The 13,070-nt window shown below is 47.1% G+C and overlaps 2 protein-coding genes across 3 annotated transcripts; both read right to left on the bottom strand.

Annotated features, from left to right (window-relative positions):
* Nucleotides 1-1,003: 1,003 nt before the first annotated feature.
* On the bottom strand, nt 1,004-4,861 carry LOC308644701 (THAP domain-containing protein 7-like). Of its 2 annotated transcripts, XM_081286259.1 has the most exons (4): nt 4,778-4,842; nt 4,567-4,647; nt 3,977-4,132; nt 1,004-2,076 (listed from the first exon to the last, which is right to left on the bottom strand). In XM_081286259.1, the coding sequence occupies exons 2-4, from the start codon at nt 4,644-4,646 to the stop codon at nt 2,010-2,012; spliced, it is 303 nt and encodes a 100-aa protein (XP_081142385.1). In that variant the 5' UTR covers nt 4,647; nt 4,778-4,842; the 3' UTR covers nt 1,004-2,009. The 2 variants fall into 2 exon arrangements, with proteins under 2 accessions (XP_081142385.1, XP_081142384.1); XM_081286258.1 differs by having other exon boundaries at nt 4,567-4,861.
* A 709-nt stretch (nt 4,862-5,570) lies between these two features.
* On the bottom strand, nt 5,571-12,654 carry LOC308645537 (tubulin alpha-3 chain-like; the record flags this gene model as incomplete). The annotated part of the gene is made up of 4 exons (XM_081287742.1): nt 5,571-6,022; nt 10,356-11,036; nt 11,368-11,516; nt 12,534-12,654. 4 exons carry the CDS (start codon nt 12,652-12,654, stop codon nt 5,726-5,728), a joined length of 1,248 nt encoding a protein of 415 aa, XP_081143868.1. The 3' UTR covers nt 5,571-5,725.
* Between the last annotated feature and the right edge of the window lie 416 nt (nt 12,655-13,070).

Genomic DNA, 13,070 nt, shown 5'->3' with positions numbered 1-13,070 from the left:
AGACATGCCAGGTATAAATGACTCAGTGTGCCAGAGTCACCTGCCAAGTTTCCACCAGTTATAGTCTTATCATACCCCCAGGGCAGCCTTGCCAACCCTGTCTTAGAGAGACAGGCCTGGAAGCCTCACGAACAATAATCTGTAAACCCTGCTCTATGGAGACCCTTGTAACTGGACCCTTGAGTATCACTCCTAGGCGAGATATGAATAAATTAAAGCAAGTATGAGAACATTGTTATGACTAGAAAGTCAGGTGTGCTCCTTGTGCTACAAGGCCAAGGGGACTAACAGGGAGAGACCATGCTGGTATTAAGAATCAGCCTATGCATTTTGCTCTTTGCCACTTCACAAAGTGAAGACTTGCAAGTTCTCATTTGCTGAAGAAAAATGACACTGAGGCCAGGATCTGCATATCTACCTCCAGGATCTACCTACCTCCTCTTCCCAAACTTCCAGGATCTAATTTTTTTTCTTGCTAGGCCTCATTACTAGCCAAGCAGAGCAGCCACAAGTCAGTGATAGTCATCATCATTCCCTTTTTTTTTCTGATGGAGACCAACCATATAGTAAGCAGTGCAGGGGATAGCCTTCTGACCTGCCAGGCAGGTGAAAAGAAGCTTACTGTGCCTTAGTATATTTTGAATGTTCTTAAAGGGGCTGGCTTGCTTCAATCAAGATTGTTTCAAGACCCAAGTTAAAGACTGCTTGGCACTGTGCAATGGTCCATACAGATACTGTTCTGTCCTTCAGAGAACCCTATGGGGCAATGAGTTGTATAAACAGGAGTCTCTAATACCTGTTCACCTCTGAAACACTGAAAGGGGTAGTTAGGGTCTAGAGTTGTGGCAGAGTGCTTGCCTAGCATGTATAAGAACTGGGTTCAATCCTGAGCACCACATAAACAAATTATTACCAGCTAGCGAGGCTGGCGACCTGAGCTGGGTTCACAAGATCTGGCTGCCACCAGCAACTTATGGTGAAAGAAGCACTCAACACACAGAAATACATTTTGCCTGCAGGACTCAGGGACAGCTCTAGACCTTAAGGGTCTGTTGGAAAGAGAGAACTTGCACCTAGATTCTTTATTTTAATGGCGGGGGGGGGGGGGGGCACACAGAAGGAAGTTCCATGGAATGTTCTTTCCAAATAGGGCAAGGGGCAGGTTTCAGAGGATTGAGTCTAGCTTCCTGATGTCTTGTGGTCAGCAGAGTGACATCTTGGCTAGTCACAGGCACGGAGAGAGGAAAGTGCATATGTGTGTTGCACAGCCCAAAGAGCATATAACACCAGGCCAGTCTTCCCATCTGCTCGAATGCTCATAGCTCACACAGTTCATGGCTCGCTTGCAACAATGAATAAATTAAAATAAAGGCATTGTGTCCATCTGCAACTAAAAAAAAATCTTAAAAATTAGGAACCAGGATCTCAGCTCCCCACAGCCAATCATTTTGGGTCTCTCTGGGGACTGCCAACACTGTCTGGTGGGAACAAGGTTCGAACCCTGAAGTGAGCCAGATAGCAATACAGCCTTCTAGAATCTACTTTTATATGGTATCTGGTGGATCACATAGGTCCAATTCTGATCCTGTGCTTGGTAGACAGATAAATAAGGATGGAAGAAACTTCAGCCTTGATGGGTGGATCCTCCTTCAGATCATGCTGCTACTCATCTGCACAGAAAAGTTCTACACATGCTCCTTCAGAGTCTGGCGGATATCTGCCTGTGCCAGCTTCTGATGCAGGTTTGTCAGCTGCAGCGCTGCTTCTCTGCCTGCAAGCCTGGAGCTGGCACTGGACCTTCTACAGAATATTGCCCACCTGGCAACTGGTCATTTAGAACATAGGCTCTGATGGAGGTATGGCAAGAAAGTTGAAGAGGAGATAGACTAAGGCTTGAGAGAGGGATGCTACTGTTCTGGTAAGGGCTGGGCATCTAGAGAGCCTGGAAAATCTGGGAAGAGGCTCTCAGATCCTGTGAAAGGCAAAGTGGCAGGTTCTGAGGCTTTTTTTTACAGGAAAGCAGGTGACATCAGCAGGAGGAGGTAGAGAATGGAGCTGCGGACCCCTTCAAAGCAGCTGGAGAGAAGAGAAAGAGAGACCAACAGACCACATTTCACAGCACTGACCTAATACATGAACCCAATCAGAAAGTTAGTATAATAAAAACCACATCCGGGTAGATAACATAAAGCCCTCTGTCTGTCTTTTTATTTTATTTTTTTTATTGGTTGTTCACAACATTACAAAGCTCTTGACATATTTCATACATTAGATTGAAGTGGGTTATGAACCCCCAATTTTACCCCAAAATGCAGATTGCAGAATCACGTCGGTTACACATCCACAATTTTACATAATGCCCTATTAGTAATTGTTGTATTCTGCTACCTTTCCTATCCCCTACTATCCCCCCTCCCCTCCCCTCTTCCCTCTCTACCCCATCTACTGTAATTCATTTCTCTCCTTGTTTATTTTCCCATTCCCCTCACAACCTCTTATATGTAATTTTGTATAGCAATGAGGGTCTCCCTTCATTTCCATGCAATTTCCCTTTTCTCTCCCTTTCCCTCCCATCTCATGTCTCTGTTTAATGTTAATCTTTTCTTCCTGCTCTTCCTCCCTACTCTGTTCATAGTTGCTCTCATTATATCAAAGAAGACATTTGGTATTTGTTTATTAGGGATTGGCTAGCTTCACTAAGCATAATCTGCTCTAGTGCCGTCCATTTCCCTGCAAATTCTATGATTTTGTCATTTTTTATTGCTGCATAGTACTCCATTGTGTATAGATGCCACATTTTTTTTATCCATTCATCTACTGAAGGGCATCTGGGTTGGTTCCACAGTCTAGTTATTGTGAATTGTGCTGCTATGAACATCGATGTGGCAGTATCCCTGTAGCATGCTCTTTTAAGGTCTTCAGGGAATAGTCCGAGAAGAGCAATAGCAGGGTCAAATGGTGGTCCTCTTTCTGTATTGAGATGGGAAAAGTGAAGGGAATCTCTGACCCACAGAATATACTGTTTCGGATATATATATATATATATATATATATATATATACATATATACATACACACATACACACATATACATACACATTTAACCACTGAACAACATCCCCAGGAATTTTTTTTAATTCTCTTAAGATACTTGGGGCTCACTTTATTCTCACCAACAATTCAAGAATATTCTATTTTACACTGAATGCATTTTTATTTTTTAATATAGGGCCTTGTTAAATTGCTGAGAATAGCTTTGAACTTGGACTCCTCCTGCCTTAGCCTAATGAACTACAGTGATTATACGCAGGAACTACTGCACCCATCACATACCACTTCTTCCATTCTCAAATCAGGTAACTCTGGGGGCCCGCTTAGAAAACTGGGCCCCTTGGTCTTGGTTATCCAGTGCAATTTGGAAAAAGACTCAAATATGGTGGGAACTGCCCCTTCCTTCTGCCTGATAGCCACTGTGGGGAAAAGCAGCCCTAATGAGCTGAAGAACAAGTGCTGCCACTTGGGCCATCTCCCCCTGGCACCCAACACAGCTTCCCCAGTACTGGGGTTGTGGCAGGCTGGAAGGCACATAATAAACAAGTTTGAGAAAATGCCACGTTAGGCAGAATCCCACCAATCTCTTAAAGCTGAGATGGGCAAAGCAGCTCCACCAACAGGGCTGGACAGACCAGCCAAAAAGAATTCTTTTTGTGGGCTTGCTGGGAGGCCTGGGTGAGGAACACTCCCTGGAACAGCTGTTTTTCTCTGGTGTTCCTGGCAAAGTGAAACTGGGAGTGCGCTTTACTGTACACAAAGGGGAAGGGAAAGCAGCACGTCTGGAACCATGGCTGCCTGTCCACCTGGCAAGCTAACCTCACGGCAGCTGCTCAGGGACTGCCTCTTCAAGACACAGCTGCCCCACTGTATACTATGCTGACACCCCACACCCTGCCCAATGCTGGCTGGCAAGGAAGCCCACCTGATTCCCACCAGCTCAAAGCAGTTCTCCTCGAAATGTTTGGAGCAGAAGTAGATGTACTCAGAGGCAGGGTCCCACAGGCCCTGGCCGCTGGGGTCCAGCCGCTGACAGTTGGCCAGCCACAGGCTACGCCTCGGATTGTCCTTCTTGGGAAGTCTGCAGAACCACAAACCCGTGAGAACCAGGCTGCCAGAGCCCCTGGGCTCATGCTGTTCAAGTTCCCCAGGGAGGAAGAGTACATGCACATGCACATGCCGCCAGGAGATCTCCCTGTGACCCTGTCGAAGAAGTACCCCCGCTACCTCTGGCACAGACCAGGAAACTGAGCCCTGGCGAAAGCAGGCAGCGCGCTCAGAGTCCGCTGGCTGGGAAGAGAAAGCACCAAGTCGAAGCCTAGTAAGCGTCGCGTCTTTCTTCGTGGACAGGACTCGGGAGCAAAAGGTCCGCCCCTTCGTCCGCCCACCCACAGGTTCAGGCCTCAAACGGCCTGGAGGAAGGGGAGGGACGGAGGCACGTTCGCGATTCCAGCGGAGGACAACAAAACGCATGCGCAAGCTAGACGTCGCGCACTAACACGCACGCGCGCCGACCTGTGGCAAGAGATGCCGCGGTTGCGCGTCTCGCGAGTAACCCGTGTGCGGCCGCCGGCGGCCGAGCAGTGGCGCGGCATCCGGGGAAGAGGCGGGAGCTAGGTCGCTGGCGGCCATACGGCCCCCACAGTGGCTTCACGACCCCAGCTGTCACGCCCTCCAGGGAAAAGTGTCTCGTAGGGACCCCAGTAGCCCGATCTCGGACCAAACCTGTTCCAGCCCGTTTTCCTTGAGTTCTGTCTTCGGCACTCACAGTCCCGCTATTGCTGCGTAGCGGAATTCTCGCGAGTAGTGGCGCTTAATGGGCGCGAACGGCGCTAGCGAGCAGGGGTCGGGGGTGGGGGGGGCGGTGCCGAAAGAGTTTCCCAGCGGGCTGGCGCTGGAAGCAGCGGGCTTTGTCTGGTGTCGCGCCTGCGTCGTCCGGTTAGGACCCTGGGATGCTCGTCCCACTCCTGAGTCTTTCCTTTGTCCGAAGGCCAGCTCTCCGTAAACGCCCCACACGTTTGAAGTGGCTTCCTGGTGCTGGTCCGTGCAGCGTGTCCACGATGCCCCGGGATCTTTCCGGAGCGAGGGTTTGAGGGAGTGCTTGCAGGCTATGGCTCTTGAGTACACTTTGGGTAATTCTGGAGGTTCTGTTGTCCCCCACAGCGGCATGTGAGCAGTGGAGGAAGCCTAAGGACATAGGTGGAAAAGGAAGGTAGGAACTGGGTTGACACAGCCCTTGGACACACGCTTTAGGCGGAGTCCACTGCACCCCCGAATGATTACTGGGTGAAACCCTTCACGATGTTGGAGGAAACAGACATCAGTGTGTCTGCCAGCCAAGAATGCCACGAAGGACTAAAAAGAATGCTCAGATTGAAGACACTGATAATTCCCTTGGGAAGCCCTTCCGAACCTTTCTGGGAGAAATGCAGTACTTAAGCATACAAACGTGCCTACCAATTTCTTAAAAGAAAGAAATGAATATATTTTCTCCTGAGGAATCCACTGGCAAAGGCGGGCCTCTAGACAGGCAGTTTGATCAAAGTACAGCACACAGAACAAATAATGCCTCAATAAACAAATTTTAATAGGTAAATATATCCTGTAAATGTACAGTGTGCGCGCCCAGGAGAGAGAGTGAAAGGGAGAGTTGCTGCCAGTCATACCCTCCCAGTCAGTATTCTTCCCCTTCTTCAGCCTCTGCTTCCACAGAATCCACGCCCACCTCTTCATAATCCTTCTCCAGCGCTGCCAGGTCCTCTCGGGCTTCTGAGAATTCCCCTTCCTCCATGCCTTCGCCCACATACCAGTGCACAAAGGCCCGCTTGGCATACATGAGGTCGAACTTATGGTCCAGGCGGGCCCAGGCCTCTGCGATGGCAGTGGTGTTGCTCAGCATGCACACAGCCCGCTGCACCTTGGCCAGATCTCCTCCAGGCACCACTGTGGGGGGCTGGTAGTTAATGCCCACCTGCCAGGGAAGAGGAACAACACAGAGTGAAACTGAAGTAGGTCTCATATATGATGGCTTATTGAAAACTGGAGCACTGGTCCCAGTTTAAACAATGCCCTGGCCTGGGATTGTATGTAGCTCAGTGGCCCTGGGTTCTAGCCTCAGCACCACATAAAATCAAATAAATACAATAAAGGTTAAATCTTAAAAACAATGCCCTGTAGCAACTGGTACTAGCGCTTTGGCATAAACTGTCAACATTTAACTGTACTGCTTTTAGATTCACCCACAGGACAGCATAAAATAAGATGTTTCAGTTTTTTTTTTAAATCTTTTTTTTTTTTTTTTAAATGTGGTGCTGAGGATTGAACCTAGTGCCAAACATGTGCCAAGCAAGCACTGAATTGCTGAGCTGCAATCCCAGTCTGATGTTTTAGGGATTTTTTAAAAATTTTTTAATGAAGGTATTTTATTTATTTATTTTTATATGGTGCTGAGGATTGAATGTGTGATAGGCAAGCGCTCTACTGCTGAATCCAAACACCAGCCCTATGTTTTAGGTTTTTAAGTACAGAGCTGAATCTTTGTTCTAATGGAAAAACTAGAAAGGATCGTCCATTTATAAGCAACCAGTTCAACTGTATTACATCTCTAAAGTAAACCAAAAAAGAATGAGGGCTGAGGTTAGAGCTCAATGGTAGAGCACTTGCCTAGCATGTATGAAGCACTGGGTTTGATCCTTAGAACCCCATTAAAAAAAAAAAGCCATTCTGTCCATCTCCCAACAACAAAAAACATTTATTAAAAATGCAATATTACTGGCTGGGGTCGTGGCTCAGGATTGAGCACTTACCTAGCACATGCAAGGCCCTAGGTTCGATCCTCAGCACCATGTAAAAATAAATAAAGGTATTGTGTTAACTACAACTAAAAAATAATTTAAAAAAACACAATATTACGAGGCTGGGGTCATGGCTCAGCCTACCACGTGCAGAGCCCTGGGTTTGATCCTCAGCACCACATATATATCAATAAAATAAAGGTATTGTGTCCAACTACAACTAAAAAATAAATATTTTTTAAAAAACAAAAGAAAGCAATAAAAATGAATTGAGAACCCAGTTCAGGTATATCAATTGCCTAGGGTTTGATGTATAGTCACTAAAGAAAACAGTTGAATTCTATGTAGTTAAGTGTGGGGGGGGAGAAAGAAACAAACCTATGTGGTTAGCATTAAACTCAGAGTACAGCCTCAGAGGCTACTGGAACATGCGCTGAAACTGAAGCACATGAATACCTGGGAGTATGTTGAGTCAGTGACCCTACACTACCCTGTGAACAGAAGTAGTCAGCAGGACCTCTATACAAAGCTAGGCTCCAAAGGCTTTAAAGGGGGTAGAGGGAAGGGCACAGGAGCTCAAACTCTGATGGAGGGGTTGCCCTCCCACAACTTTAAAGCCCAGCCAACTAGCCCTTCTAAGTGGCAGTGCTGCCAAACTCCTGTTCTGTGTGGCCACTTGTATGCAGGAATTTGGGTCTGCCACCTACAGGAAAGGAACATGCATCCTTTGCCCATGTCTGTGACCTCTCTGTCAGCCAGCATCATCTGTATAACAAGAGGCATACCATACCTGAAATAGGCAAAGACATCTCTTAAAGGACAAAAAAGCTCTGGAGAAGGGGAAGAGGATTTCAGCTTTTCAGCCTTCCACCTTGTTTTAATATTTTGCCACTGATTTTGTAGTATAAAAAGGCCAAATGATGGGGTTGGGGTTGTGGCTCAGCAGTAGAGCACTTGCCTAGCATGTGCAAGGCCCAGGGTTTGATCTTCAGCACCACATAAAAATAAATAAATAAAATAAAGGTACTGTGTCCAACTGCAACTAAAAACTAAATAGTGGGCTGGGGATGTGGCTCAAGCGGTAGCGCGCTCGCCTGGCATGCGTGCGGCCCAGGTTCGATCCTCAGCACCACATACCAACAAAGATGTTGTGTCCGCCGAGAACTAAAAAAAAAAAAAAAAAAAAAAAAAAAAAAAAAAAAAAAAATTCTCTCTCTCCCCCCCCTCTTTAAAAAAAAAAACTAAATAGTAAAAATAAACAAATTTATATATATATATATATATATATATATATATATAAAATAAAATGGGTCAGGGCTGTGGCTCAGTGGTAGAGCATTTGCCTAGCATGCATGGGGCACTGGGTTTGATTCCTGGCACCACATACAATAAATAAATAAACACAAAAGATGTTGAGTATTAAAAAAAAAAGCCAAATGGTTTTAATCATGGAAGAGACTCCTTGAAAATAGTGTATCCCTCAGCAAATGGTTGCAAAAGAATGGGTGCCAAGTCATACTCTGACAAAAAAGAACTTAGAGCAAGGAGAATTCAACAAGGCCCACCTGGTGCTGGATGGTCTTCTATAAGGGGACAGCAGAGGCTGTGACACTTTCCTACAGACTTGCCTCCTTGCTGTCTCTTAGAACAACTCATCTAGGACAGCAAACCTAGGCAAGCATCCTGTACATGCCCTGCCAACTGAGGCTGCTTTATATGTCCTCAACTCCCAAATGTCACACTTACTGGAAAAATATTCTTGCTGCTCAATCCAAAGGCTTAAAAATTAGAAACAGAATGGAAAGTTTCAACAACTACCTGTAACCTGTAACTAGCGTCTGCGAACCCCTGTATTACATTTGATGACTACTTCAAGGTCAACAAAGTCTGTAGTAAATTTTACCTGCTTTTATGAGTTACTTTAAACACATCAAATTAAAAATACCCTCTTACCAATAATCTGTGTGCAGATGTCTTTGTGAACTGGGGCTGAGAAGTTTCAAAACGCTTCCTATAGTAATAGGCAAGCCATGGCCATTCCACATCAGAAGAAGATGATTAACATATATTCCCAGTTTTCAGTCTGGAATGACCCTGGAACTTTACCTCCCCCAACACCTCAGGAACTCATCAGGGCTTACAAATGTGGGGCCCAGTTGGGTTTGGTGATGCACACCTGTAATCCCAGCAACTTGGGAGGTTGAGGCAGCAGGATTCAGAGTTCAAAGTCAGTCTTAACAGGTTCAACGAGTATATAAGCAACTTAGGGAGACTCTGTCTCAAAATAAAATACAAAAAGTGCTGGGGATGTGGCCCAGTGGTTAAGAGCCACTGTGTTCAATCACTGGTTCCTAAAAAAAATTGGGGCACAAAGCTTTGTCTAAATGGAAAACTATTGTAAATAAGGACTGATATCCACAAACCAGAGGGTAAAGAGTTGAGGAACACAGGTATGGGGAAGCATTTAGTCTGATAATCCAATAGGTGTTACAGCGTGAGAGTCTAGGATGGCTTCCACATACATGGTGCTTTCCCCATAGTAGTCATTAAACATGGCTAAGGGAACCTTGAAAAAAATTTTTTTTTTTTAAAGGAGAGAGAGAGAGAGAGAGAGAGAGAATTTATTTATTTATTTATTTTAGTTCTAGGCGGACACACATCTTTGTTGGTATGTGGTGCTGAGGATCGAACCCGGGCCGCACGCATGCCAGGCGAGCGCGCTACCACTGAGCCACATCCCCAGCCCGGAACCTTGAAAATTTCATTGTGATTTTGTGTATGAGACAGAGATCCCAGCCTGGTTTGGGGAGATAAGAGCAACCTACCCTTTTTCCCATACTTAAATGCTTAGGGCTGGGGATATGGCTCAGTAGTAGAGCGCTTGCCTCATAGGCATGGAGCACTAGGGTTGATCCTCAGCACCACTAAATAAATAAATTAGGAATTGTGCCCATCTACAACTAAAATTTTTAAAATAAAAAAACATTGAGATACATGTTTAACAATCCATTCACAAAAACATAAGTAATGCCTAAAATTCAGAGACAACAGGTGACCAACATCAAGTAAAGTAAAAATCTACCATTTGGACCAACCAAAATGGAATCATAGGCCCTGACAAATGTCTAAAGCCAGCAGTGAGGTGAGGGAAATCAGATCAGTTTCTGCTGTCAGACCATTTCTAAATTCTCCTTCCTATCACTTGCAGGCCCCTGAGGCTTTGGACACTTAAAGGTGTCTCAGCCTCAGTCTTCTAAACTATTAAGAAACTGGTAACACCAACCTCACCATCAACTTTAAAGCATGGTTTTAAGAAAGGAATGCATAGAATGAATGTATTTGATGAAGTATGAGGCTATTGGCTAATCAATTACTAAACCTACTCTCCTTGCAGTCTCATTAACATCAAAAGAGGCAACCTCTCTGAAGGAGGTGTGCCTTGAGGGTCAGCACCAGTGTGCACCTGCTGCTCCCTGACTAGCAAGGTGACTAAAAAGTACCCAGTCCTACCTTAAACCCAGTGGGGCACCAATCCACAAACTGGATGGTGCGCTTGGTCTTGATGGTGGCGATGGCCGCATTGACATCTTTTGGGACCACGTCTCCCCTGTACAACATGCAGCAGGCCATGTACTTGCCATGGCGAGGGTCACACTTCACCATCTGGTTGGCTGGCTCAAAGCAGGCATTGGTGATCTCGGCCACCGAGAGCTGCTCGTGATAGGCTTTCTCCGCCGAGATGACTGGGGCATAAGTGGCCAGGGGGAAGTGGATGCGGGGGTATGGCACCAGGTTGGTCTGGAATTCTGTCAGATCCACGTTCAGGGCCCCATCGAACCGCAGGGAGGCCGTGATGGAGGACACGATCTGCCCAATGAGACGATTGAGGTTGGTGTACGTGGGCCGCTCGATGTCCAGGTTGCGCCGACAGATGTCATAGATGGCTTCGTTGTCCACCATGAAGGCACAGTCGGAGTGCTCGAGGGTCGTGTGGGTGGTCAGGATGGAGTTGTAGGGCTCTACCACGGCTGTGGAAACCTGCGGAGCTGGGTAGATGGCAAATTCCAGCTTGGACTTCTTGCCATAGTCCACTGACAGCCGCTCCATGAGCAGAGAAGCGAACCCAGAGCCCGTGCCACCCCCGAAGCTGTGGAAGATGAGGAAGCCCTGCAGTCCTGTGCACAGATCCGCCTGCAAGAAACCATACAATGTGAGCCAAAGGCTGTGGAAGACACACCACCAAACTCCAACAGGCCAGGCTCACTTCTCTGTGCTCTCACAAGTTCACATGGACTCAAATAAATGTGCCTAACCAGCAGGCATTACCCTCAGAAGTCAAAGCAGACAAGAGACAGCTATCGATGCACCTCAGCAGACACCATAGAAGAAGTCTCTGCAGACTTGGTCAGATCCCAGAACCTGACCTAAGACCTGCCCAGACGACCTCCCCTTCACAATCCAAGGCCCACCGTCCCCCCCACCCGGGAACCTCTTCAAGAAGCCTCCTGGGTGCTCTTCTTACAAGTTTGCGGATCCGGTCCAGGACCAGGTCCACGATCTCCTTGCCAATGGTGTAATGGCCTCTGGCATAATTATTGGCGGCATCTTCCTTCCCAGTGATCAGCTGTTCCGGGTGGAAGAGCTGCCTGTAGGTCCCCGTGCGTACTTCATCTACAAAAAAACCCATGATCTGGGAGTCTCTCCGGCCTGCTGTACTCACTAAGGTGGACACAGCCGTGGGAGGGACACAGTTGCTACAAAGCACATGCTGGAAAATTCTCTGTGTGGAGCTGGGGATGTGGCTCAAGCGGTAGCGCGCTCTCCTGGCATGCGTGCGGCCCGGGTTCAATCCTCAGCACCACATACAAACAAAGATGTTCTGTCTGCCAAAAACTAAAAAATAAATATTAAAAAAAAGAGAAAATTCTCTGTGTGATACACAAATGCCACTTACGGCTCTAGCAAGGTAGAGTCAACAGTCGTAAGAATGCCAGCAGGACCAGTTGCCACTGAGAGCAAAATGCTCACATGCCCATATGGGTGATTTTCCAGGTACATCTTTCTTTCCTACCCCTAGCTACATCAAAGGGAACAATTAAAAACTCACTCATAAACCCGCGGTCTCCAGGTCAGCATGACTTCAGCGGGGTGGTGCCATCAGGGAATTGCATGTGGCCTGGGTCACACAGGTATTCTGTTATGTCCCAGGGGAACCAATGAAAGGTGCTTTGTTTTCCACCTCTTATGGGAAACTACCTAGGACTTCCAATCTAGAGGAACCCAATGAATGTTCTACAATTAAGTTTCCAGTCTCCGGGCAACTCAAGACTATAGTGTGCCAGCACATCAGTGTGGGTGGCATGAAGGAGGGAACCAAGGCTGCGCACCCTGCACTGGGTGTGCTCGGGAGCCACCTGACCAGCAGAGACAGCCAGGAGGGAATCTCTCTGCAGCCCAGCTTACTGCTGGCTAAGCTTTTCTCTGCAGGGCAGGTTTCCCGACGTAGGTTCCTGAATCCCACAGTCAAGATCCTTCAGTCCACACCAGTGAGTTCCTCACCCAGCAATGTTGGGAGCATAGGCTTCAACATCCCTCCTTTCTGCACAGGGATTCAAGGAGTCCACACGGGACTTTACCAAGGCTTTCCCACCCTCCCAGGAAGGCCTCCCTGCGGACCTGAGCACCTACCAACCACGGTGGGCTCCAGGTCCACAAACACCGCTCTGGGCACGTGCTTGCCAGCCCCGGTTTCGCTGAAGAACGTGTTGAACGAGTCATCCCCGCCACCAATGGTTTTGTCACTTGGCATCTGACCATCAGGCTGAATTCCATGTTCAAGGCAGTACAGTTCCCAGCAGGCATTGCCGATCTGGACACCAGCCTGCCCCACGTGGATAGAGATACACTCGCGCTGGGAACCAGAACATAAACATGAAACCCACTCCTCTTCAAGGGAAATGAAACCATATAGCATGCAAAGCATTAAAATTTAGTATTTGTACAGTGCGTCAATGACTGGCACTTTCATAAACTTCATTTTCAACCTCTTTTCCCTATGCTACCTGAATTGCTCTATGGCACTCTAGCTGTTAAGTGGCAGAGTCAGCCACAGAACTTAAAATCTCTTTGCAAAACCAAGATTCTTTTTAAAGCCTGAGAGCCACGTATCATTAATAATGAACTCTTCATTGTGGCCTCGCATGCGTGCGGCCCGGGTTCGATCCT

The sequence above is a fragment of the Spermophilus citellus genome, assembly GCF_964194105.1.
Source record: "Spermophilus citellus genome assembly, chromosome: 3".
Classification (NCBI taxonomy): Eukaryota; Metazoa; Chordata; class Mammalia; order Rodentia; family Sciuridae; genus Spermophilus; species Spermophilus citellus.
This window is presented reverse-complemented; position numbering and strand designations above follow the sequence as displayed.

What these genes read in the sequence shown, in the direction of transcription:
- LOC308644701 (XM_081286258.1), bottom strand. Translation starts at nt 4,646, where the DNA reads ATGCCGCGCCACTGCTCGGCCGCCGGCGGCCGCACACGGGTTACTCGC. An exon ending in CGCGGCATCTCTTGCCACAG is followed by an intron (nt 4,133 to 4,566) that starts GTCGGCGCGCGT and finishes GTGGTTCTGCAG; the next exon opens with ACTTCCCAAGAAGGACAATC. An exon ending in TTTGAGCTGGTGGGAATCAG is followed by an intron (nt 2,077 to 3,976) that starts GTGGGCTTCCTT and finishes TCTTCTCTCCAG; the next exon opens with CTGCTTTGAAGGGGTCCGCA.